This window comes from Varanus komodoensis, unplaced genomic scaffold (assembly GCF_004798865.1).
Source record: "Varanus komodoensis strain SLA01 unplaced genomic scaffold, ASM479886v1 scaffold20_1, whole genome shotgun sequence".
Taxonomy (NCBI): Eukaryota; Metazoa; Chordata; class Lepidosauria; order Squamata; family Varanidae; genus Varanus; species Varanus komodoensis.
In genome coordinates, this window is record NW_025335587.1 from 16951232 (window position 1) to 16977052 (window position 25821).

A 25821-nucleotide genomic window follows, 5' to 3' on the forward strand; every position below is an offset into this window, starting at 1 on the left:
TATGTTACACCTCCTTTTAGTGAAGGCAGGTAAACACCTGCAGTGAACAGAAACTCAACTGTATTTGTTGTGGCTTTAAACTTTACGAACGCTCTTGACTAACGGGGTGGGGGAACCTTTGTGGCTCTCAGAAAGTGATATTTGTTCATTCGAATCTGCTCTCGCGAATCAAAGGCATTTTGGTTTAAAAAAAATAAGGAAAGGGTGTTTTGTTGTGATTTTTTTCCTTTGAGTATGGATACCTGACATTTCTGCAGGATGTGTATGAATTATATACTTCAGTCATATGATATCCAGTGTTCTTGTGGTTCAGACAATAACAATAAGACCTGATTGGGCTATATTGATTGATTGGACTTCTGCACTGCCCATTAGCCAAGACGGCTCTCCGGGTGGTTTACAAAAACATAGTATCAACATCTACAATAATACTAAATTTAGCATACATTCTAAAGAATAAAATAACAATAACACACAATAAAACCCTGCAATAAAAACCCCACAGTAGCCATGCTTCAGATTAATCCACTCTTCTTGATTAAGCATAGGTACTTTGCAGTGCAATCCAGCACAGCTTTATTCAGAAGAAATCCCTTTTCTGTAAACTTTAGGCGGTACATTCACCAGTTGAGTTTAAATCAATTAACAGGGTGGCCCTATCTGCATGCTTATGCAAAATTAAGTCCCACTAAGTTGAATGTCATTTACTCCTCCAGTTACCTGTTCTGAAGAGTGTAGTCAACATCTGCATCATTTGCATATGGCTAAAACAACCCTTCTGAGGAAGAAAAATATTTACTCTGCATTTAGATGAAACATGGTCATCTGACTCTACCCTGGAAGAGGCATTCTATCCTGTGTCCATGTCTCTTCTGAGGTGGTGCAGTCCCCTTAGAAGTTTTTAGACATGCACATCTTGAACAATAATTAACATTTTTAAGTGTTCCACAGTTAATCGGTGATGCTTTTTCAGTTGAATAAAAGGCGTTTCAATTAATCTGACCAGTTAATCAATTAAAGATTGCAACCCTGTTCGTAGCTTCCCCAGTCTCGGATGCAGTTCGGCAGAGCCACAGGATTTTTCTTCCAAAGCAATCTGCTCTTGAGGGTTTTAAGACGCAAAAGAGGTATAAGGAGTACTCAAAAGCAACAGTTCTTGGTAACTCTGTAATGCACTCTGTGCTCTCCCCACACATAATGGATACCTCCAGTCAACTTCAGTTAAGGGACAGGCACAAACCACAGAAAGGGCACCAATTCACTTGAGGCAGGTCTCCCCTTGAAGTGATCAAAAGTAATGCTGAGAAGGAGGAGTAATCGCTGTAGTATTTCTCTACTGCCCAATAGGTGAAGCTTTTGAGCACTGAACAATAATGGGGGTGATGGTGGTACTTTCTCCCCAGAAATATTTCAAAGCACCCCCAGTCAAATTAAAAATTAAGGCATGATACAACCAAAGGGAAGCACCTTGGTTCTGAGGAAATGTGCCTTGGCTTTTGTGCAGACTCATTTTGCCAGTTTCAGTGTGGGAGGGTTAAGCGCATGTGTGGAGCTGCGGTTCGCAACACATTCACCTGGAAGCAAGACTTAGTGCAGACAATGGGACTTACTCTCTAGTAAACATGCATTAGATTCTAGCTGCGCAGTGCAATCCCCTAAACATCTTCCCAGAAGGAAGTCCCAGTGAGCTCTGTGGAAATTGGCTCTAAGTAAACAAGCAAAATTCAGCATTAACTTTGTTCATTTGTTTAACCCAAAAGGAAAAGCCTGACTATATTTTAGTAAGTTAAAATAAAAAGCTGCTTTTGTGCTTTGTTGCAAAGCACTATTTCTGATGCTGCTTTCTTTCTTTTTCAATTGAGATATATTTTTCTACACTTTGACAGAAGTGTATAGAAGGAAAGTTACTTCATACATTTTTTTGCAAATTGCAATTTAAAAAGAAAAGAGCAAGTACAATTACACTAAAGATCATTGCAACTTACTTCCCAGTAACAGATTTTAGGATTGTAACCCAAATCCACAAAAACAACTTGTACTAATTTTTTTCCAAGCGTATGATCATAATCTGATGAAGTAATCTTTTGAGAACATACTCAGATCCGAAACTTTATACATCTTAAATGTGTACAGTTCGGTTTGTGCCATTCCTTTCAAAGTCGATCTTAAGACACAAAAGAACATCTGGAAACTGGACCGGGGAAAATTAAATAACGATTTAAAAGCAAAAAGCTGTCTCAATGGCTTAGCTCTGCCTAATGAAACTTGGACGCCAAATTTTCATGGGTGGCTCTAGAAAGTGAAATTGACCAACTCTCGAAAACTGTCAGCGCCTGCTCAAGGAAATGGTTTCCCCCGCACCTTTTTGGATCTTTTTAATGCGGTTTTTTTTTGTTTTTTTGTTTGTTTTTTAAAGCGGGGAGGTGGGGGATCCATTCACCATGCAGACCTCGGTTTCGTTTTTTCCCCCTTGAAAACAAACCTTCAGATTACGAAGACGGAGGGAATTCTAATCGACTTAATTCTGCTTCTTGCTTTCCAGGTTAACCTCCCTTCCCTCACGCAGACGAAAAGATCAGAAAGGAGGGAATCGCATGTCTCCCTTTCGGCCCCCCCGCTCCTCCCCTCCTCCTCCTCCTCCGCCCCCCCCCGCCAACCTTTATCTGCCCCTCGCTGCCTAAACAGGTTCAAAGTACAGCGAAGAAGGCGCAAAGCGCTTTTGCGATCTCCAGCTTATTAGAAGAGATGCCCGGAGCGGAGTAGTCCCTTCCTCGCCACGCCAGCCGGACGGAGAATCGCAGCTTCGCTCTCCCTCTCCCCTCCAGCCCACTATCCCCCCCCATGGATCCTTGCCCGTCATTTGCATCTTGCAAGAATGCCCCTGCCGGCCCACTTCATTTGCATATCTTATATTGCCTAATGGAGACCATCAAACTAGAGTAGTGCCCCGCCGAAGCATCCTCTGGGGAGCGCGTCCTGCAGGGTCCCGGGGCCGAACAGGTGCCGCCCGGAGTCGGCGGGGGGGGCGCTGCTCACGAGTCCGGGGGGGAGGATTTCCGAAGGGCGATTTTTTGGGGGGCACCTCTCCTCTCCTCTCTCGCCCCCTTCCCTCTCCTTTCCCCCCACCCCGCCCCCTCCTCCTGATTTAAAATGGTGTCCAAACTGAGCGGCTTGCAACAAGAGCTCCTCGACGCGCTGCTGCTCTCGGGGGTGACCAAGGAGGTCCTGATCCAAGCGCTGGAGGAGCTGATGCCCGCTTCCAGCAGCAGCAGCAGCAGCGCCGCGGCCGGCGGCGGCGGCGGCGGCGGCGGCGGCTACGGGGTGAAGCTGGAGAACCTGCAGCTGTCCCCCGGCGGCGGCGGCGGCGGCGGCGGCGCGGGGCTGGAGGCGGACAGCAAGCCGGTCTTCCACACGCTCACCAACGGGCACGGCAAATGCAAGCTGTCGGGGGACGAGGGCTCGGACGACGGGGACGACTTCGACACCCCGCAGATCATCCGGGAGCTGCAGGCGCTCAACACCGAGGAGGCGGCGGAGCAAAGGGCCGAGGTGGCGCGCATGATCAGGTGGGCGCGGGCGCGGGCGCGGGGGGCTCTTCGCCGCGCCCCTGGGGAGGCTCTCGGGCGCCCCGAACTTTTTTTGCGGTGGGGGCGTATCCCTGATGTCGCGTTTTCCGCCGAGATAATAGGGGCGCAGCACGACTTGGTCGGTCATCCCGTTTGCCCAACGTTTCGTGGCTTTTATATTGTGCAAAACTGAGTCTCAAGTTTGAGCGTGCAATTGGGAGCAATTGTCAATTCTTTTAAAAGGAGAGGTTTAAATTACCAGCTGCCTGCCTGCCTGCCTTCCTCCTTTCCTCCCACCCGATTGACAAGAATGGAATCGATTAAATTCGTTCCTCAAATCAGATGTTTTTTTTAATATGGGCAACTCAGTTCTGTGTGTAAGGCGAATGTGGAGCCATTTCATGGATTCTTTGGATCTTGCTTGTAAGTGCAATTTTATGCGGTATTGACTCAGAAATAATTCTCATGGTATTGAAGGGGGTTAGTTCTGCGAAGCATGTTTTCAGGGCTGCAACCCCCAGAGATGGAAAACGCCTCTCTGTGTCGTCTCTCTAACATACAGGTGAAGGTTGAAAAATGGGATCCCCGTCCCCTAAGAAAACGGGATCCCCCTCCCCTATTACCACGATGGCAAGATAATATTCTAATTTATTTACAGGACTGAAAATGGGATGACAGGGGAGTTCTTTCCTTTCAAAGGAGATTACCTGTATAAGATTTAGGAGGGAAAAAAATGGTCAGATTTAATAAGAAGCTTGCAATTCTGTATGCACATACCTGGGAGTTGAGACATTTCTGAGTAAAGGCATAAAATTGCCTTTCGGAATCCTTTCATGAATGGTCAAAAGTGGATTCAAACAGTTTTGGTTTGCTTGAAATTGGTTTGTTTCCAAAGCCCCTTCTTGACTTTCTGTAGATACTCTTTTCCTTTCCCTTCAAAATCTTACTAAAATCATCCAAAAAGAGGCAAAAAAGTGTGAGCGGGAAGGAAGAACGAAGTGAAGGGCACAAATATGGGGAGAAATAATTTGGGCATGAGAGAGCAATAAAGTGGGAAATACTTATTCAGATGTGATTATTCAAATTTTCCTCCATAATGTAAATAATAGGATACTGTCTTTATTACATGTACAAAAGCAAGCATTTAATATCATTTATTATAGCTGATCGTCTCAAATTTGGTGGGTTAGGGAATTCATGACTGGCCAAAAATGTGGGCAGAAAAACAGATGGTTTCCAAGTAGATTTAGGGGTTACCTGAAATCTGGCACACATCCCCCCCCCCCTGCCAAATAATTCAGAAGCAAAACACAGGCTGGATATGGGCAACCAGACTGAGGTGACCTTATCCATACACTTCTGCCCCTTCAGGCATTTGTAAAGTCTGTGTGTCAAGAAACTTGCCACATTTTGAGAATAAACTGATAGTTTGGAATGCTCTAGTCTGCATATTCAGGGATGAATAAGCAACTCCACAGAGTATTTTTCTTCCCATTTCCTCTTTTATTATATATGGTTGGAGTGGGATGTGGCCTGGGATGTGAGCTCTTGGTTCAAGTCCTCCCTCAGCCACGAAGTTCACAAGGTGATTTTGTGCCAGTCGCAGACTCTCAACTTAACCTACCTTGCAAGGTTGTTGTGAGGATAAAATGGAGAGGAAGGGAATGATGGGAGGTGACTTGGGTTCCTTGCAAGAAGAAGAAAGGTGCAATATAAGTGTAATACTATTAATAATAGGTCTTTTTGCATAGGGGTTTGTTTTAAAGGCAGAATTGCAGAGTGGCTAGAGTGTTGGACAGGGACTCAGGATTCCAGGGGTCTAGTCTCCAGTCAGCCTTGAAACTCACTGACTAACTTTGGGCCTGTCCCTGATTCTCAGCCCAGTCTACCTCACAGGGTTGTTGTGAGGATAAAATGGAGAGGAGCAGGAGGAGGATGTCAGTTGCCTTAGGTTCTTTTGCGAAAGGGAAAAAGGCAAGATAAAAAAATATAAATAAATACTCTAATGAGATCCTGAACTCCATCATCCAGCAAGAAATCATGGGTCATTTTCTTTTTTAAAAGAAATGTTAACATTTAAAAAAAAATGTTAAGCCATCTACCAGTCTCTGGAGTTAGACTTGAGTTTGAAGAAAAAGGAACCTGGTAGTAATGGTCTTCCTATCAAGATTTTTCTTTTCTTTTCTTTTCCTTCCCTTCCTAAACCATTTTTCTAATAAGAAACTTGGTCTCTTTCAGCTTTTTCTTCCTGGCTTGGAAGCACTATTTGTTAATTTTATCCATATCTATATATCTATATATCTAAGTGTCTTCCGACTGAGCGACTTTGACAAGTTGGTTACTAATTATCCTTCATAGTTTACGGGCTCTTTTTTTTCCTTTAGCAAAATATCAACTAAATAAACTCTGCTATTTATTAACTTACCCCTCAATTTAAAGAGGAGCTGGGAATTTATTCCTGGTTTAGCTCGATTTTGGAGCTCAGCCTAAGGGAGCCAACAGATCGAAATGGCTTTCAGTCGAAAGGTAACTTTTTCAACGTATATGTACAGGTGTATATATATTATACATATAGAATCCTGGAACGATTCTAATAACGGGATGTAGCTGATTAGTAAGAACTGGTGACTGAGGAGTGAAAGACAAACCTGAAGTCTCTTGGCTTCTTTCTCTCTTTTAAAAATCCAGCCCTTAATTGGAAAGTGCTGAGAGTTTGTCTGGTGATTTTTGGTTTTGGTAGGTAGGTGGGTAGGTAAGTAGGTAGGTAAGTAGGTTCTTTCTTTCTTTCTTTCTTTCTTTCTTTCTTTCTTTCTTTCTTTCTTTCGTCGGGGTGAGGGATTAGTGGAGCATGATTTTTTTTAAATTCAGAGACAAATCTGATTTGTTTCCCGTTTTGCTAAGGCCGATTCAGTGCGGTTTCCTTCCAGGTGCGGCTGGGAGACCTGGTGTGGACTGCAGTCCTTATGCGCCTACCTGGAAGTAAATCCCGCTGAAATCCTGGCAGTGGCTTGCGAATCGTGGGCATTCCGGGGGCGCTCAGGTTTCCTCGGCCGCCGACACCCCGGAACTCCTCGCGCTCACCCCAAATTAAGTGTTTAGCACCCCAACTAGTTCCCAGGGGCTTCTTTCCCAGAGAAAGGCCTGCCCTTTCCCCTCCCGCTGAACAAGGTGGGACTTCTTTCTCGCTGAACGTACAGGATCAGGGCCGCCCGTCTCCTTGATCTCGGGGACGGTTGGGCTGCAGGAGGTCTACTTGGGAGCAACGCACGTTGAGTTTGCTCGTGCTGCGGGACGGGATATTCCGTCTGATCCGAGAACAGGTTCCCCAAGGTGTGCGAGGGGCTCCATGTCGATTACAGGCTGAAAGCTCCTTCGACAGGCGCCTTCCCGGGAGTAAACTCCCTTTGAATGGAGGGGCGCTTCTGAGTAGACACTCGCGGGATGAAGCGGTGCCTTTCTTTTTACAGCCACTTCGGTGGATTCTAATCTTATTTACCGTTGGTTTTAATGACCTTCACTCACAAAGGCGCCCGACAGTCTCCCAGCGCAACCCAGCCCAGTTAGCAGCCCCAGTTAGCAGCCCCTCCGCTGTCCTGCCGACCTGAACGGGGCTGACTCCCAGGTAGGTTATGTTGAACGCTCCTACCTGCCCTCGCAGGAACCTGGTGGCTCATATAAACCCGAAATCCTGGCTGTCCTAATGGTTCAACCTGGGGAGCGAACAGGGCAGTTCCTTCCCACAAATCAATCCCACTGAGTTCCATGGGATTTGCTCCCATGAAATGGCAGCTTCAGGTCTTCTGACCCATTTCAACATCCCCTCCAGCAGCGTACCTTGAAAAGATATTTGGCTCTGTAAATGTTATTGTGTGTGTGTGTGTGTACTTATACCTCCAATGGCAGGATTTCAGAGTTGTACAGTCTTAAAGGAGTTTATCAGGAACCCATTTTGAATGCCGTAGTATAGCTTGGAAAGTATATAAAAGGAATAAATCAGTATTTATTGACCATTCTTCTTAAATCCTCCCAGTGCTACTTTAGTTTTATTTTGGCTGAACCTATGTTAACCTCGGGGTTTCAAAGCTTTCTTTCCCTACCCACATTTCTCAACTGTTATTTGTGTATCTTTAAACACAGTCATGCACACAGAGTATGCAGTTATAGCTAACAATAGAAGAAAAAAATTAAAGCATAGTTTAAAAGATGCAAATACACACAACCCTACAGAATAGCACTTTTGAACATCGTCAGAGTCATGTCCAGCCAACTAACAGCAGCTTCGCTTTTAAAACAGTTCCCTAAAAAGAGAACCATACCAAATCAAATGCCATAAAATCATCAATTCATTTAAGGCATTTTTATTCTGCTGTTCAGGTGAAAAGGTTCCCAGAATAATGGAATAAAAATAGCAATAAAGACAAGACAATACCTACACGCACATTAACAAAAAAGGGGAAAGCAATGGGGAGGGGAAAGGGAAAAAAGCAGACTTGGTAGAGCAGTTCTTAAATTACATAAAATTAAAATCAAAACCTTAAAAACAGTTTTAAAAATTCTCAGTCACATTTAAAAATGCATAAAGAGCCAAGCAGAATAATACTGCCTGAATGTGGCCAGTTTAACTTCTTTAGGGGTGAAAAGTTGTCATGCATAGGACACTGTATTTTTAGAAATGTTTATTTAATCAACAACATGTTGGAATTGGGTTGGGTATATTTTCAAATATTATCAAACAATCTTGATAGTATAAAGACGTGGAACTTATGTTTTTAGGAGCTGTATATCTCTGCTCAAGGTTGATAATAGCCCTGCTTTGCAGGGAGATTCTCCAAAACTGTTTGTGTGGCCACTGTCAGGAGCAGAAAATGTACAGGATTCCAGGTAGTCTGTTGTCTGACACGAGAAAGCAGTTTTTATGTTTAAGTTAATCTGTCTTTTGTGTATCTGCCCAAACCTTGATGGCGTAGAAGATACCACACCACATAAACTTCCAGCACGTGGGGCTCTGGTTGTTATTAATTTATTTCTATAAATCATCTACAGAAAGATACACAAGTGGTTGTGATTTGAAAAAGAAAGAAGGGGAAAGAAGAAGGCGGCTATTTGCTGGTGAAGTTGTAAACCAAATGGTGGTTTTGGGTATGTTGCAGAATGTTGGTTGACTAAGAAGGGAAAAAGGAAAACCTTAGAGAGATGTTTTCTACCTCTTTTAGATCATGGTCTTAGATAAATAAACGGGAGCTTTGGAGTTGTTACCGTCCTGTTGGGAGGTTTCTCAAATATCGTCTTGGCCTTCCTAGCCCCAGCAGCAAACTTTTTCCAGGGCACACAAGTCTCTGTTCTATTGGTACACAGTTCATTCTTATTCCGGACTGTAGTAAGACAGGTTTAACCCTACGGGACTAGGAATTTGCATTGTGGTTTTGTGGAAGGAGCACTCCGCCTCCTGTCTGTACTCTCTTATGCTGAAGAGCTGGGGGCAGGGGAGAAGGGCAAAATCCAGCCATACCAATGCAAGAGCAGGTAAAAATCCTTTGGTGCATAAGTAAAATTCCAAACATTGACGTAGAATAATGTTGTTATTAGGCCAAACAAAGCATCGCAAAACTTGTGCGCAGCCAGGATTCCTGCCCAAGTCACGTTAACATCCAGTTCTTGAGAGTTTGAAAGGTCGCTCGCTACTTTTGTCACGTTTTGGCTGGCCTGTGGAGCAATCTTAAGGAGCCGAGGCAGCGTCTGAGGGGCCATAGGATATTTTGGAATCCCAGATCCAAGTTCTAACCCCCGCTGTCTACTCCTTCCTGTAGCTGGCATGGATAGAACTGCATTGTCCGCTCTCTGTGGTTGGGGAAACTACTGTGGGGGGGGGGGGACTGAGTGGGCAGAGTAAGGAGGAGACTGGTGAGGCCAGGATATGAGCTATTCATTTCATAAACTGCTGGATAGCGGAAGCTATCCTGAGTCTCCTTCCCTTGGCCCTCGAAATGCTTTTGCTAGACAGTCAAGAGAAAATGCACGGCGGGGAACTGTGGAAGCCAAAATAGCCCAAAATAGCCTCCACCTCTCCTCGCTCCCTACATTGGGTGGGTGCAGGCCACTGAATTCAACCTGACTTGGCGAAAACCTGCTCCCTTAAAGCAGGGGTGGGCAACTTCGCTCTCCATCCTGATCAATGGTGAGGGCTTGAGGGAGTCACAGGCCAGAACCTCTGGAGGGCCACAAGTTGCCAACTCCTGGTTTACACCAACTGGCAGCAGGTCTCAGGGTTTTAGGCCTGGGCTCTTTCCCAACCTTACCTGGAGATGTTGGGGATTGAAGCTGAGCTTTCCACATGTCAAATGGGAGCTCTTCTATTAATCTGTGGCCTTTCCCCGTAGCTCAGTGGGTCTGTCTGTGGTGTTGGAGCATGAAAAGGTAGATGGAATAACTCTCTGCTGTGATTAGGTGAGATCTCTCAAAATCAAACACGAGTGAGCTAAAGGAGATCCGTGCAGAAATGTCCTGTATTACTAAAAACAGCAATACAGATCTCCTTTTGGCTCTCCAAAGCAACCCTTGGAGGCATTTGGTTGCACAGACTAGATTGCCCTTTGCTATGATCAAAGTGAAATGGCCCCGGCCCCACTTTTAACCAGTACTGGCCTCACGGTCCTGAATGTGGACTATGCATCTACCAGCAGCTGGAAAACTATAGGATGCCAACTCACAACTGGGTGTGGGTCAAGCAATGTGTGCAAGTTAAAAAGTGCCGATTAAGTCATCTGAATTGTGTGGCTCTGCAAATACAATCTGGGACTTATTCTGGCACATCACACTGAACAGACCTTGCTGGTGGCACGATGGGGTGGTGCCGGCCCCCCCCCCCCACTGCTTTTGTGCTTTGTTTTAAAGGATACCAGTTCTTAATGACAGTCTGCGTAGCTGCCTGCCTCGAGATCTATATTGGTATCCGTTTTAAAATAAATTATACGTATGCATGTTCCAAACTAATACGCAACCCACTAATAAAATCTCACATTCATAGGACTGTGACTGCAGTCCTGAGCATAGTTAGTTTAGAGGAAGCTTTACCAAACCTTATGGATGCTTCTTCCTGACTACCTAAGAGCTCTTTGTAAAACACATTTACACAGCTTTACAAAAATTCTGCCGCCATCTGATAGGCCAGCTTTTAATTAGAAATACAAGCTATCTTGAAAATAAATGTTAATGTTTAACCGGCTAGCATGAAGTAGAAATCCCATCAAAGCTAAGGGAAGAAGTATGCAGGCTTGTCTTTACCTCTCTTGTCTTTTATGCTAAAGTATCACAAGCAGAAGGGAAGCTTTAAGGCTTTGTTATCACTGTGTTTGCTTGCCAGATGAGGAGCGTCCGTGAGTGACACCGGCAGGTACTGAATTCAGACAGCACTCATGGGTTTAGTGAGGGTTGTTGTTGAAATATGGGTTGCTGTGCTGTCTGAACTCAGCTAAGAAACAACCCACCATTCACAACCTAACAAAAACCATTGTCTTCATTAGTTGTCTTCATGGGTTGTTCATGATTAACAAACCATGGCTTGTTAGTGCAACTAAGGGCTATGCTTAGCCAGCATAATAACCCACAGTTCAACCTGCACTTTACCCCTGAGTGTAGATTATTGTGTTGTCTGAACTCAGTTTAAGTAATCATTCCTGTTCTGAAACAAGACCTGAATGCATATTTGCTTGCATTCCTCATGTATTATTTTCTTAGGGTTAAGACCGTGATTCTATACCTCCACTAATTAAATAAATGAATAAAAACTGAATCCATCCCTGTGTTCAGAAAACCTAACATCACAAATTGCCAAGCCATGTTGTGGATCACAAATTTCTGATGAACTTAGTGCCACAAAATTGCTACACAGAAATTGCTCACAGATGTATTCTGTCGATGGCGGGGTTCCCACCAGAGGGGAATTCTCCCTCCTTCATCCTCTTTTTGATAACCATGTGGTTGTGCGTCTTTCTCAAAAGTTTTGCTTGAAAAGGGACAGGAGCTGCTAGGAAAATTCCACCTGCGTGATTACGTTTGTAACAATCCATTTGGCAGGTGTGCACATTGTCACATGATATATTCTGGGGCGTGTCGGCAGAGCAACTGTAGTCGTGCCATAGAGAAATCATGTACGAGTGTCTATCACCCTTCCTTAACTTGTGCTCCAGAAGTGCGGAAGTGCAATTCTCAGAATTCCCAGCCATTGTTTGGAGAAAGCTGGTATAAATATGAGGTCCATCTTGAATGCTTCACAGGAAGATTATATGTGTCTGAATCGCTCATTATCTAAAACATTTTCTTTAAAACCTCGAAGCAAGGGCATCCCTTTGTGTCCCTCAGCTGGCCGTTAATTCCAAGATAGTCGCCAAGTGCTCCCTGCCCAACACCCACCCTCAAATTATATTATATGGAGCTTTCCTTTCTGTACTTGGGTGTAGCTTTTTTCTGTACCAGGCAATGTCCTCACCACTTAAGAATAATAGACATATCATATAGCTTGGTTCTCCACCCAGAATCCAACAGACGGTCTTTAACCTGTGATGCAGAGGTAGAAACGCCCATTTCATAATCATCCGTAATTCACAGTGACCCTCATTTAAACACAATGGAACAAGGTGTGGAAACTGTGGAGGCCGAGAACGAAAATGTATAAATGGGCTTTTACAATTTTCATGCCCATTTCACAATAATTGAATACTGGGATTGCGGTTTGCAGCTCCCTCGGAGTTCAAGGTGGGGAAATCGTGGCCCTCTAGACGGACTCCAGTTAGCTGCAGTCCACACGTTCCCCACTCCTGGTGTGCATAATGCCTTAAAGAATTACATAGTCCTTTCACTCAAAAAATTTGTAGATTTATGTATTTCATTTCTATACTGTCCTACAGCCAAAGCTGTTTAGGCAGTTTACACAGAGGAAACAGAGGGGGAAACACCTAGATATCAACTTAACAGTTTAGGTTCTGGATCAGCAGAACAATCCAATGCATATATATTGCAATCCTAAAGACTATAATCCTATATCCATTCACTTGGGAATAAACCCTGCTGAATTTTATGGGATGGTATTAAAAGTTGTTTATAAATGGGGTAGCATATTTTAAAAAAGAAAGAGAAAAGGGTGATCTGGAAATATTTTCTAGACTGCTAACCTTTTAAGGCTGCATTTCCTTCCCAAAAATAATAGATTACCTCTCCTTTCTTTTGACCATAACTGAAGAAATAGGAACTGTTCCTTCCAATTCTAAATTTTATCATTCCAAGAATGTGAAAGTGTCAAGGTTTTATGGATTGGATTATATATACCATTTATATCCCTCCCCAAAACCTAATTTTTTGGGCAGCTGTAAAAATTAAAAATGATTTAAATATGCAAATAAACCACCAAATCTAATCCAGCATAAATCTACCAGTGGTAGAGGAATTCAGTTCATCAAACCACAGACGCAACAAGATTTCAAAAATCTTAAAACTTCAAGAAAAATCCAAAGAACAATATATTTACAGCACAATCCTATGTATATCTACTCAGTAATAAGCCCCACTGTGTTCAAGGTAATGTTATATTCCTGAATTCAGTGGGGCTTATGCCAAGATAAAGTGGTAGGATTGTAGATTACTTACCTTGCAGTCCCATGCATTTTTATTTTAAAGTAAGTTCCTTGAAATCAGAGGAACTTAGTTTGGGTTGCAGTCTATATAATTAAGACAGTGTTTCCAGTTCATCTGTTAATTATGGCCCTGCATATATCTATGTTTCTATTCTGAATACGATGTAAATATCGTTTGGAAAAGCAAAATGTCAATCAGTAGCCTGTAATTTTTTAAGTGAGGAAAAATATCTAGATTAATTTGGATTTCTAAAATTACTCAAGGCTGCAAATTGATATTCACATACCTGAGAGTAAGCACCATGGAACACAGTGAAACTTTGAGTAAGTGTGTGTAGATTTGTGCTGCAAGTCTTTCATATATGCCAACACTTTATTCTAGACAAAAACTAGCTCTTGTTGTGACTCAGAATGGGTCCCGTTAGTAGCATCTCCACCATTGTTTTGGCTGAGATTTGGTGTTTGATTGTTTGTTTGTTTGTTTTTATAAGGAAGGAAGAAGAGGGAGAAGGTTCTAGAAGAGAAAACTGAAGGTTTTAGAGGAGAAAAGTAAAATGCAGCTTGCATGTGTGGTCAGTGTCGGTCTTGGACTGGGAAGTTTTGTGTCTTTTGATTTGGTGTAGATGTCAGCAAAGGGCTTAAGGAAACACCCAGTTAAAACACCCAGTTTATCGACTCAAGGCTTGCAGAATGTCAAGGAAAAGGGTGGGCAGCCCTTATACATAGGCAAAAGGGGGGACAATCGATTCCCACTCCAAAAAAGGGATCAAAAGAGGATCCAAGTTGCATGCTATCACATAGCCAAGCAATTTATTATAAGACTGAACCAGACTAAGACTAATATGGTTTATGGTAGTTACAAATGAACATGATTTAAGGTGTGTATTCCAGCAGCACAACTGTCCAAATCTATAGATTTGTGGCTTTAAGCAGTCAGGGATGGGTCTGTCATTGAAACAGTGGCCAATGCCTGTTTTCTTCCTTTTCCCACACCTTTTTAATATTATTATTATTTCCTTCTTTCTTATTTCTTTTTTGAACGATGCAATATTCCCAAATGCCCCAAAGAACTGAGAAATAATTGTGTCCATTTGGAAACGTTGGGAAGAAGATTCTCCCTTCCACTCACTCGTGAAATGCCTGGATCATTTGCTTGTTTATTTGTCTCTCTGCCTTCCCTTTGGGGAGAGGAGGTGATTTTCCACAACCAGTCATGTGGGTGGACTGGTCGTGAACTGGATTGGTCTGGAAATGCTGGGCCACAGCTCACCCGGTGGTGCTGCCAAGGCCGAGAGCCGCTTCTTCTGCCGGGACAAGGGGTGTGGGGAAATATAGCATCAGCTCTTATGACCAATGGAATGGTATGCTCCCATGGCTCATAAAGCAGAGGGCAAAAATATAATGAACAAACGCAATTACATCCTCAGTGCATAATCTTGAAGCGAGCAAAATGCCGGCGTTCTAGAGGCTGTCGCAATATGCATCGCTTCGGCCCTCTGGGGCGAAGCGGTCAGTCCGGACCCAGCCGCTGAGCAGGGCTGGCACCCCGTTTTTCTGTCGGGGGCCACATTCACGAGCAGGCAGTCTGCTGAATGTTGGCCGATGCCAGCTGTGCACATCACCAGAGCTAAGAACAGATGGATGGAACACCCCTTTGCTCTTTGTTTTGCCCCTTTTCCCTCGCTCTCTCTTTCTTCCAGTGCCGCGGGTTGCCAAGGAAAGGCTGGATCGCCCTTGGCAGAGGCCTGAACTGACCTCTGGCTTAGAAACATAGAGTTGGAAGGGACCTTTGTGTTAAACAAATCCAACCTCCTGCCAATGCTTCATCAGGGTATTGCGCAGGATGGAATTAGCAGTGCCAGTTTCAGGTTTTGAGGGCCCTCCATGGGCCATCTTTTTGAGCTGCCTGAAGGATGAAGGAGTTGAGGTCCAACATGCTTGGAAGGTATGAGGTTTGGGCTGTTCAGGCCGAGCTGCTGGTGCTTAAAAAGAAAGAGATTGTGGCGGGGGGGCAAAAGGAAAGGAAACAGAAGAGGAACAAGTGCAAATTGCAACCGAGTGTTGCAGTGCAAAGCAAACTTTTTCAGAGTGCCACCCCCCTAAAGGTAAAGGTAAAGGTAAAGGTTTCCCCTTGATGTTAAGTCCAGTCATGCCTGACTCTAGGGGGCGGTGCTCATCTCCGTTTCCTGGCTGAGGGAGCCAGCGTTTGTCCCGGACAGTCTCTGCGGTCATGTGGCCGGCACGACTAAACACCGAGGTGCACGAATCGCTGTTACCTGCCCACCCAAGTGGTACCTTTTTATCTACTTGCATTTGCATGCTTTCGAACTGCAAGGTGGGCAGGAGCTGGGACGGAGCAACGGGAACTCACCCCATTGTGCAGATTCGAACCGGCAACCTTTCGATCAACCAGCCCAGCAGCACAGCAGTTTCAACCACTGCGCCACCTGCAGTCCCCTCCACCCCCCTACGAAGCTCTTATTTTGGGGGAATTTTCCCCCCGCTCTGCTGCCTTCCATGCTTTATGACCATTGAGCACGCTTAGTCCTCACGGAGTTAGGGTGGCCACATGTCCTCTTTTACAGAGGATTAGAAGACATCCTCTTATCTAAAGGCTGTCCAGTCCAGTTGTGGTTGAAACCATACGAACCCCTTGTCAACCTGCAGTTAGTATCTGTACAGCAGATTCAGCCAGCAGTCACACAGTGCTCACTTGGTGGCAGTTTTCTGCAGTATGGTGAGATGGCCTTCTTTTCTACTTAACTTATAATAATTGTTTCTAATTTTGTATCTCATAAATGCAGATTTGGCACCATATGATGTCCCCTTTAAGTGATGCCTCTCTTTTTTGGGTGCTGCATCATTAGCCTCCCTAGCTGCACCCCACCCATCCTTTATTTAAATCTCAAAGAAAATGAACTTTGTGTAGGGGAGTGGAGAAAGAGGGCTCACCTAGCAGAAGGTAAGGAAACTCTGCCTTTGGCTAGACTGGCTCTCGGCAGGTTCAGTCCATTCCCAGCACAACCTGGTGTGATTTTGTGTAGAGGTGAGTCCCGGAGGCCCCCCGCGGGCTCCAGGATTCCCAGAGCTGGGTGTTTTCAGAGCAAAGTTCCCCTTCTGTGCAAACACAGAGCAAGCCCCTGGCCCTGAGGAGGCTTTTGCAAAGAGCTCCCTGTTTGCTTTAAAGAGGGGCCTTTGTACCAGTAGGAGAAAGAGCCTGTGGGGTGTGGGGAGAGCTAGGAAACCAACCCTGGTTACAACCACAGTCGGTGTGGGCACCACGGACAAAGCAGGCGCATTTCTGCACAACTAGGCAACTCGGTTTCTCTTCTGGAGACACCATTTAGGACAACCAACACACGGCGATGCTTTTTGGCTCACACTAAGTTGGCACCTGCCAGATATATTGGACTGCAGCGTCATGGTGGCTTGGGATGACGGGGAGTGTGGTCCACCACATCTGGCCCAAGAAGGCTTGTTGTTCTGTACCACACGGGAGTATCGCTATCAACATTCCTTGCTGGCCACATTGGTTCATGGGAGAAAAATAAAAATTCAGAGGGGGCTATTGGCAACCCGTTTTTAGAGCCAACTAAGGGCCTTGCTTTATTTTAGAGTAGGGGAAATGGAGCATGTAATTGTGAAACTGAAAGGAAGCACATTTTTTTCCTGTGCATTTGCACTATTCTGATTGTAGTCCCACTTGGAGGTTCTGTAATGGAAAAACAAGAAAGGAAATTCTCAGATCAGTTTCACAAATGCAGCCAAATGAACAGCACTTAGGCATCACAAAGAAAGGAGATTTCTGGGGAAACTTGCAAAGCTGACTTGGTCCCAAGAAAGACATGACCGTACCCTTGGTATTGTTACAGACGGTTCAGACAACCTACGTGTAGAAGCTTAATAGTGGAATGGAGCTTGTAGGCCATCCAATCCAACGCCCTGTTCAATGCAGGAAATCCAGAGGTAGAGAATTACCAAACCATGTCCCAGCATCTCTGGGTACTGCTGGGAAACGCTTTCCAGCAATTTATCAAATTCCCAAATGAGCACACAGAGCCAAAAGGTTTGGGGAGCACTTCTGTCTTCCAACATACTAACACTGTTCGATCCAATTGTCTTTGCTGACATTATAAACACCAATTCCCTATAAGGAGCTGTAGTATTTCCAGAACACCCTGAGTCTAACCTTTGAAATCCAAGGATACCTGCTACAAATTGAACCTTCATGCTGATGAACATTTCAAAAGATGGTGCACCAAATCTGTAATCCAGGGTGGCATAGTGGTTAAGAGCATGGGACTGGGACTCTGAGGATTCGGGTTCTAGTCCCCACTCAGCCATGGAGCCAGCTGGGTGACTTTGGGCCAGCCACAGACTCTCAGCCCAACCTACCTCACAGGGTGGTTGTTGTGGGGATAAGATGGAGGAGGAGATGTAAGCTGCCTTGAGCCCTTTGTAGGAGAAAGGCAGGATATAAATCCAAAAATAATAAATAAATAAATAAATAAATAAATAAATAAATAATCGGAAGTGGGGATTTTTCTGCTGCTGATTCTGGGACACGTTGCTGTATGTCTTTCTGGAGCCAAAAAAAGTGGGGGGGGAGGGAAAGGAGTGGTGAGGAAACACCAGAGGGCTGCAAGTGGGAAATGATCCCCCCCCCCCAAAGATTCCACCTCAGTGGTTCTGATGGGGCCAGAAGCAGCTTCACTCCTGGAGTGAATGGAAGCTGTGGACTTGGATAGAGGCAGTTTGAATAGAAAACACAGCGGATTAAAACAAAACTGAAGTCAATAACCTTCTGATATTCTCCTGGTTCCCACAGGGCTGCTGTGGTTATACAACCAGCATGGCCTAGTGGTTAGCTTTTAGGACCGGGACTCAGGAGAACTGGGTTCTAGTCCCCACTTGGCCATGAAACACATTGGGGTGACTTTGGACCAGTCACTGACTCTCAGCCTGACAGGGTGCTGGTTGTGAGGATAACATGGAGAAGAGGAACATCCTGTAAGCCACCTTGGCTCCCTCCCAGAGAAGGTGAGGTATAAATGTAATGAATAAATATTTGAGAATACGGATGTATTTGTAGGCCCAGCAGTTGTTTGACAGGCACCATAAAACTGTGTTTTGTTGGCATTTAGCATTAGAGACAAATCTGAGTAAAGGCTGAGTTTTATATTTTTGGGGAGAGAGAGGAGTTATTACTACTTTGACCGGGACAGCCAGAGATCTTTTGAACAGCACTGGGGCCAGGCAAACTTAGGGTGTGCTCCTGCTCATGTTTAGACAGAAAAAAGCATTCTCCATACAGTGTATTTTTCCGCCCAAACATGCATAAGATCTCGCCTTCAATCACATGACGGATCTTTAATGGGCTGGCTCGGAAGTAAGTCCCACAGCCCCAGGGATCCAAAGCCTTGTTTATTTCAGAAGCCGGAGCTCTGCCCAGGCGCATGACTAAGTTGTCCGTTTCGCTCCACATTTGCACTGAAGGGGGAAGAAAAACCTTCAACTGTGTCTCATTCATGAAGACATTTGCCCACGTCCATAAATTCTTATCAAAAACTGATCCAAAGGTAATTCTCACCCATCTCTACCTCTGCGGAGCACAGATAGACCTGAAGGATAGGGGGTGGCTGTGCACAGTTTGGCAACCCCCCCCCCCCCGCCGCAACTTTTATGTGTGTGCACAGTGAGAGGTAGAGATAAGATAGGTTGCTTTCTGCCAGAGAGAGCCCTGGGTTTTATAATCCAGGAGAATACATGCTTGGCATATTTCTGGGGAGGATGTTGTCAAGTTGTGTTTACCCACTTTTGTTGGGAGATGTTGAAGGGTGGGAGCAGCAGGCAGGTAAATCCGGTGATGAAACTTCTCCCAAGCCACAGGCCCGAGCCGTCTGGAATTGGGCAGTTTCTGATCCGTCAGGAGCGTATGTCAGAAAGGGACGGGCTGTTTTCGTGACCAGGTCCATGCGGCAGTCATGCGTTTCCGTGACTCAGCAGATGCCCCACTTTGATCCAGGAACTCTGGGTACACAAGGAAGGCAACAATTGCAAGCCTTTTTTTTAGGTTTTCTTTTTGTTTAACGTTACCACTCCAAACTGCGTACCTATTAGCCCAGTACGCTTTTCCTGTTCATACAGTTGTGACCTCCTTGCAGAAGAGAAAACAAGGAAAACGGCACTGAAATCCTGAGGCACCTCAAGGGCCTCGCAGATTTTTCTTGATGTTGGCCGGAGCTTTGTGTGTCCGAGCAGTGCTGGTGGGGAGCTGTCAAGTAACAAAAGACAAGAGGATCCGGGGTGTCGTAAAACAGTTGAGCCTTGCTAAGAAACTGACTGATCTGCAATGAGGTGGCTGATTATGGGATGGGTGGATGAGGCTCCGACCACTCTTGGCAGGTGGCCCTTGATGTGGCTCCTGGGGGAAATGCTGCCCTGAGTCTGTGACCCCTGGCGTAGTCTTGTGGGGGCAACGTGGCCTTTAGTGTGTGGTCTGCAGTGTCCTTCCTGGGGGAAGTTCAGTCCCGGGGCAGAAAAGGTTCGCCACCCTTATTCCACAGGATACATCCCCTGCCCTACTCTGGGCATCAAAATGCTAGCTGATGTCTTGACTCTGGGACTGGAATTTCACACACGTGTGGTCTATTGGCGAGAGAGCCGGACTGGGACTGGGAGGATCCTGGCTCGAGTCCCCGCTTGGCCATGAAGTTCACTGTGTGCCTTTGGGACTCTCAGCCTCAGTACCTCGCAGGGTTGTCGTGAGGGGAGGAGGATCATTTGCACCGTCCTGCTTTCACTGCAAGGGGGGTAAAGGGTGCTCCACGTCAGGCCAGTGCAAACCTGGCCAAACCTGAGGTGAAATTTTGAGGTGTGGCTATTTCTGGCACCTCTTCATGCCCTTGAGTTGGACTTGGGGCTGCTTTCTTGCAGATGCTCATAATGCACATTTAGAGTTTACTGGCACAGCAATACAATTAGTTTCATAAAAGTTGATAACTAAATGGCTTTTCAGGTGTATATGTGTATGGGAACAGATTCTGGGTTTTCCAACAAGCCTGGGAATTCCTAATCCTGTATCTGCTTACACCCACCTGGCTTCTGGTCAGCCTCAGTTGTGAGCTAAACGGAAACGATTCTCCCCCAAATTTATATTCTGCTTGAAGGGGTTGGTGTAATTCCCCATTTTTTCTGCTCAGAATTTCCTGACCTTTTTAATGACTAAAATCCAAAGCACAAGGTAAGCTAATTGTGTGACATGTAGCTCAAGGTTATCTTTTTGTTGACTTTGGTGTAAGTGCAAGGCTTCGATTTGGATCAGGACAGTTGCAGTCAGGCATGGAAGGTTAAATTTTTCCCTTCTACCATCTTTTGCTTTCCAAAATCTTCCCCCATCACAGGTGGTAGGTTTAAACCCACCTCAAAAGGGGGAGGGATTTCATAAAAAAAAAAGTGTGGCGGGAATCGAATGCTTCCCTCCCAGAGGGTCATAGTTATAATCCAAATTGGGCCCCCAGACACTTAGACTAGAGTAACAGCAAAAGGGAAATTACCAGCAAGAAAATGCTTTCTAAGGGCATCGACTTTGAAACCTTTCTGTGGCCAAATATTAAACGTTCAGTTTAATAAATGAGGCTCTCACAAAGGACAGCACGCACTCAACATTTATTTAAATGTCTTAAATAAATAAATGTTGAGTGATGAAGTAACGAGTGACCATAGGACGAAGGTGCAAGACCTTTTTATTTAAGCGGTATTTTAAATGTTAAAATTATTGGATTTTATCTGGCCAGGGCGGCTTATTTTATGTTGTATTTTTGTATTTTTAATCTAATGCTTATATTTTTTTAATTTAATTTAAGATTATAGTTATTTTAATTTATTGTTGTAAGCCGCCCCGAGGCTTCGGCGAATGGGGCGGCATAAAAATGTTTTAATAAATAAATAAATAAAAAGTGTGAATGATACCTTGGATTGAGGAGTCCAGCGTGCAAGGTGTATTCAGGAAAGGCTGGGGGCTCCTTCTCAGTGCAGCTTTTAGGTTGAGCTTTATAGGACTATCCCTGGGATTTGAGGGTGGTCTGCCTAATGGAGGGATGAGGTTCTGCACCATGGATAGGCCCTGTAAAGCCCAGAATCACAGGCACAGTTAATAAGGGGCCGCATGGGCAGAGGGCATATCTCCCTTGAGTATACCTTTGAGCCCTGGGGGACCCGGCAGGGGGAAATCATCTCCCATAATATGCTTGCTTGGAAGGGATTAATGTGTCTTCTAGCTCCAAAGTAGGCTTTTTCCAGAGCCTTCCATCTGCTGGAAGTTTCACTGTCTTTCCCCCCCTGCTTTTTCAGTGAGGACCCATGGCGGGCCGCAAAGATGATCAAGGGTTACATGCAGCAGCACAACATCCCGCAGAGAGAGGTGGTGGATATCACGGGACTCAATCAATCCCATCTTTCCCAGCATCTCAACAAGGGGACACCGATGAAAACCCAGAAGCGGGAGGCTCTCTATACCTGGTACGTCCGGAAGCAGAGGGAGATCCTCAGGCGTAAGTACCGTGTTTCTGGACACTGCCCGCACACTTTATGCAATTTGACAGACTGTGTTCCGCCAGATCGTCTGTGTTGACGTATGTGCATTCTTCGTTTGTTCACCCATCGTGTCAAGTCTGCGTGAATTTTCCAGCTGAATTGTCGCAGTGCCTGACAGGAACATTAAAAATGCACTTTAAATATTTATGTATTAATTTCATTTCTATACTGCCCAGGTGCCAAAGCTCTCCGGGCAGTTTGCAGCAGTTTGCAAAGATTGCAAAACAATAAAAATGGCATTAAAAGTTTCCAGTTTCAACATATAAAAACAATCTAACAGCTGAAACCATTTTTAAAATGCAAAGCCAGGCTTGTTCAATGCTATTAAATAGTCAATGTGGAGGTGTTTCTCTGAAAAGTTTTACTTGAAAAGGGACAGGAGCTGTTAGGGAAATTCCACCTGTGTGATTACATTTTTAGCTTGCTCTGCATGTTTTATCCTCCTAGCAACCCTGCAAGGTAGGTTAGACTCAGAGACAGTGATCGGCCAAAGGTCACCAGTTGGCTTTGTGGGAATTTGAACCTGTTTCTCCCCCAGGCCCTGGTTCAGTGCTGCAGTCACTGTCACAAGATACCCCTTTTTCCCCACTGTATGACAGATTAGACTACTTTTTAAATTGTCACTTTAAATATTTATTTATTTAAAGCTTTTTTAAGACCGTCCCTTCCCATGGTCTCAGGACAGTTTAAGAATAAGATAAAATAGAATAAAGCAAAGCATATTGTGGGATTGGCACTGAAAATAGCTTTTGCCATGACTTGTAACGAGCTGTGTGCAGGGCAGGGGGTTGAGGGGTCAGGTTAGATGACCCTGAGGTCCTTCCGACTCTGTGGTTCTATGGACACACGTCAGGCCACTAGGCCAGCTGTCCCGAGAGGCACAGGCCTATTAACTAGAGGTGCTAGATGCAGCCTGAGACTTTCCGCATTCAGGAATGTCCTTCACCATCAAACCGTGTGGTCTCAAACCTGTGCCAAAGAACAGGGATAGTGCTAGGTCTCAAAAATAAATAGGATTCAGACCCACAGGGAAAAAAAGAAAAAGAACATGTCCAAATTTGCATCTGCTAATTTACATATGCTCTAAAATCTCTCTCCATGAGTCCTGTTGGAAAAAGGCATTGATGGACAGGCGAGATGAGGGCATTTGATTCAGGAAAACATCTCCAGCAGAAAGACTGGGGCAGAGGGGAACAGGAGATGACGCCTGTATGGGCAAAAGGACAGTTTGTCCAGGGGTACCAGATGCCACAGAGGTCCTTTGGGTCCCTGGCTCTTGCCCCTGGACAGCAGGCTGGTGGGCAGATGGTCTCCCAGAGATTTGGGGCTCCAAAGGAAAGACTGGAGACTTCATTCCTGGTGGAGCACTTTCTAATACCCCCTCTACAAATGGGCATAGGAAGCTTCCAAAAGCAAGGAGGTAAAAAAAGTACGCCCCACCCAGCAGTAACACAAAACCATGGAAGGACCTGTTTTGTGCCAGCTTGCCCCATCTTTCGGAGAAGAATTCCTTCTTTAGGGGAGACCCGTTCTAGTGAACAAGTCACTCGCAATATACTGCATCAAACCTTTGGTCTCTCTGGGACAGTATTGTTCGGTCTCACTGGTTGTGATGTACCAAGGCCTTGGACAAAGTTATATTGGTGGACACAGTCCCTACCTATTGATCAAAGAACTAAATTCTACAGTCTCCCACCTGGAAAACTGCATTTCTCTATCCTTCTCACCTTTTCTCCTTTGAGGGGATAGGAAAAGGAATTGGGCTTTTTTCTTGAAGAAAAAAGCCTCACCTTGTTCTCTTGTCTCCAAAGATCTGAGTAACCTTAAATAAGCTATTGTGTTAAAGGCAGCCAGGTCTCCTTGGGGAAACAATATCATTAGGACAGAGTGATCCAATTAGCCCGCTGCAGTCTGGCACATCCGAAGATTAACTTGTCCACTCCTGTCTCTCTTTGTTTTTTCTTTTCCTTTACCTTTTTACTGGAATGGGGTTTCAGTTCAGCACAAGATACCATGAGGTGTTGCATAAATTGCAGATAAAACCTCCCTCCTTTTTTCTCTTGCTTGCTTGCTTTCCTCAGCAGAGCTGCGTGAAAGCCAGAAATGTTGCAGGTGAAATATTCTCCATACAGGATAAGAATATGTTGAACTTTTTTATTGTTACTGAGGACTGTTCAGATTTGGGGAAGCAAAGGACCATCTTTAGCTGATTGTACAAATTCAGGCCCCACTGGTGGAAAGGTTAGGTTAATCATTGGTAAAGCTGCCCATAGTTCACCTAATTGCCAATTATAGGTTAACTGTGGTTGTTTTACCCATGATTAATGTCTTGGTCAAAAAGCGTCTGCTCTGTGTCAGAGCCATGGCCTCTCCTAAGCTATCCTGAGTCAGAGCTGTGTTCTGACTATTGTCCCTTCTCCCATCATTTTGTCCCCTGTGGATGCTGAGAACTGCGATTTTGTGAGGGCTCTAAAAAGGAAATAATCATTATTTTTTCCCCAAAAATATTCATGGGGATTAGTGGGAAATAGCTAGTATATTTTAAATAGTTTAGGTTTGTAGTATAAATGCATCCCCAGGCTGTTTTTGCAAGTAACATGCAGTTTAATTTCACTTCCTTCTGACTTCTAGCTGCAGCCTCTGTTGATTGGAAAACAGCTCCTTCCATGTAGCATGAATAATACTTGTAAGTTCTACAAACTGAGCATGAGATGGATTGATTCCATAGAGGAAGCCACAGACATGAATTTACAAGAGCTGAGCAGGGCTGCCAGGGAAAGGATATTTTGGAGGGCTTTCATTGATCATGTTGCTATAAGTCAGAGCAAGTCAGAAGGGTCCTCCTGGACCATCTAGTCTGACCCCCGACTCCAGCCAGCTCCACTCACGACGACCATAACAAAACAAGTTTGACTGCCACAAAAAGTTGTAGTGCAGAGTTCAGGGTTCAGGAAGTCAGCCTGTCCAGGACACTCCATTCTACCACCTGATTTTCTGTCTTATTTCACAACAGCCAGTCATTATTCCATGCCCACTGAGTCAGTCTTGGTTGGAATATTTTGGGGTCCCTTCTCCCCACTCTTCATTCATTTCACTTTTCAGTTTTTGTTGTACTCCCGTAAACTTTGGGGTTTTCCCAAGCCTTCTCATATTTTCCTTTTGTGCATAGGTGACCTTGTTTTGGATACAGATATAGAAAATAATTTGCTCGTGGTATGCAAAGATGTTCTTTGTTAGGGCTTTAATTCTATACACACTTACCTGGGAGTAAAACCCTTGAAACATAAAAGGAATTACTTCTGTGTAGACATTCATAGGATTGCACTGGAAAAGGTTTTCTTGGACACACAGTTGGATCCTTTAAATGTTTATGGGAAAGGACACCCCAATAGAGTGACTATGCCGAAGTGTGTGTGTGTGTGTGTGGTCAGGATTACAGTGAAAAGTTTTCACTTAGGATTTGCTGTCATCTCAAACACCTTTGTAAGAGACCCTTCTTTATCTTCCCCCTGCCCAGCTTCTGACGTTCTATTCTCTGCACCAGCTTCTGATGTTCTACATCTCCTTCCGTTCTTAAAACATTCCACATTTATTGTATGTTCTTTTGCCATGTTTCTGATTTTGTAGTTGTTGTTAGCTGTCCTAGGAGTTTTTAACTGAAGGGCAGAGTATGCATATCCCCAAACAGATAAGTAATAAGCATAGCTGAGCCTCTGTTGATCTGTTTGTTCCCTGCGAGATGAAACCTGCTGGTTTTAGGGGGCAGGGGGAAAGATGTACCAGTGCATCACCGCTAAACTGTTTCCAGAAGAAAAACAACTGGTAGGAAGGCTAAGATTTTATTCCAGCAATATTTTAATAAGTTTTAATATTGTCTTTTCTATGTTTTTAACTGCAGCCAGTGTGGGTCGGGAATTTATTTATGTTGTATTTTATATTGTAAGCCATCCTGAGGCTTTTTTTGAATAGGATGGCATATAAATATGTGAAAGAAAGAAAGAAAGAAAGAAAGAAAGAAAGAAAGAAAGAAAGAA

At 44.6% G+C, this 25821-nt stretch overlaps 2 protein-coding genes across 4 annotated transcripts in view; both read left to right on the forward strand.

The window, feature by feature from the left end:
• The window catches only part of HEATR6 (HEAT repeat containing 6), a 59340-nt gene extending 56701 nt beyond the window's left edge, over positions 1-2639 (forward strand). The window contains exon 23 of the transcript XR_006414752.1: positions 2543-2639. The gene's annotated coding sequence lies outside the window, so the exon portion shown is untranslated. The remainder of the gene's footprint in view (positions 1-2542) is intronic.
• Positions 2640-3150: 511 nt separating this feature from the next.
• Positions 3151-25821, forward strand: part of HNF1B (HNF1 homeobox B) — a 58078-nt gene continuing 35407 nt past the window's right edge. For all 3 annotated transcript variants that reach the window (XM_044430194.1, XM_044430193.1, XM_044430195.1), the window contains exons 1-2: positions 3151-3566; positions 21545-21744. In XM_044430194.1, coding sequence (XP_044286129.1) covers positions 3151-3566; positions 21545-21744 — 616 coding nt within the window. The remainder of the gene's footprint in view (positions 3567-21544; positions 21745-25821) is intronic.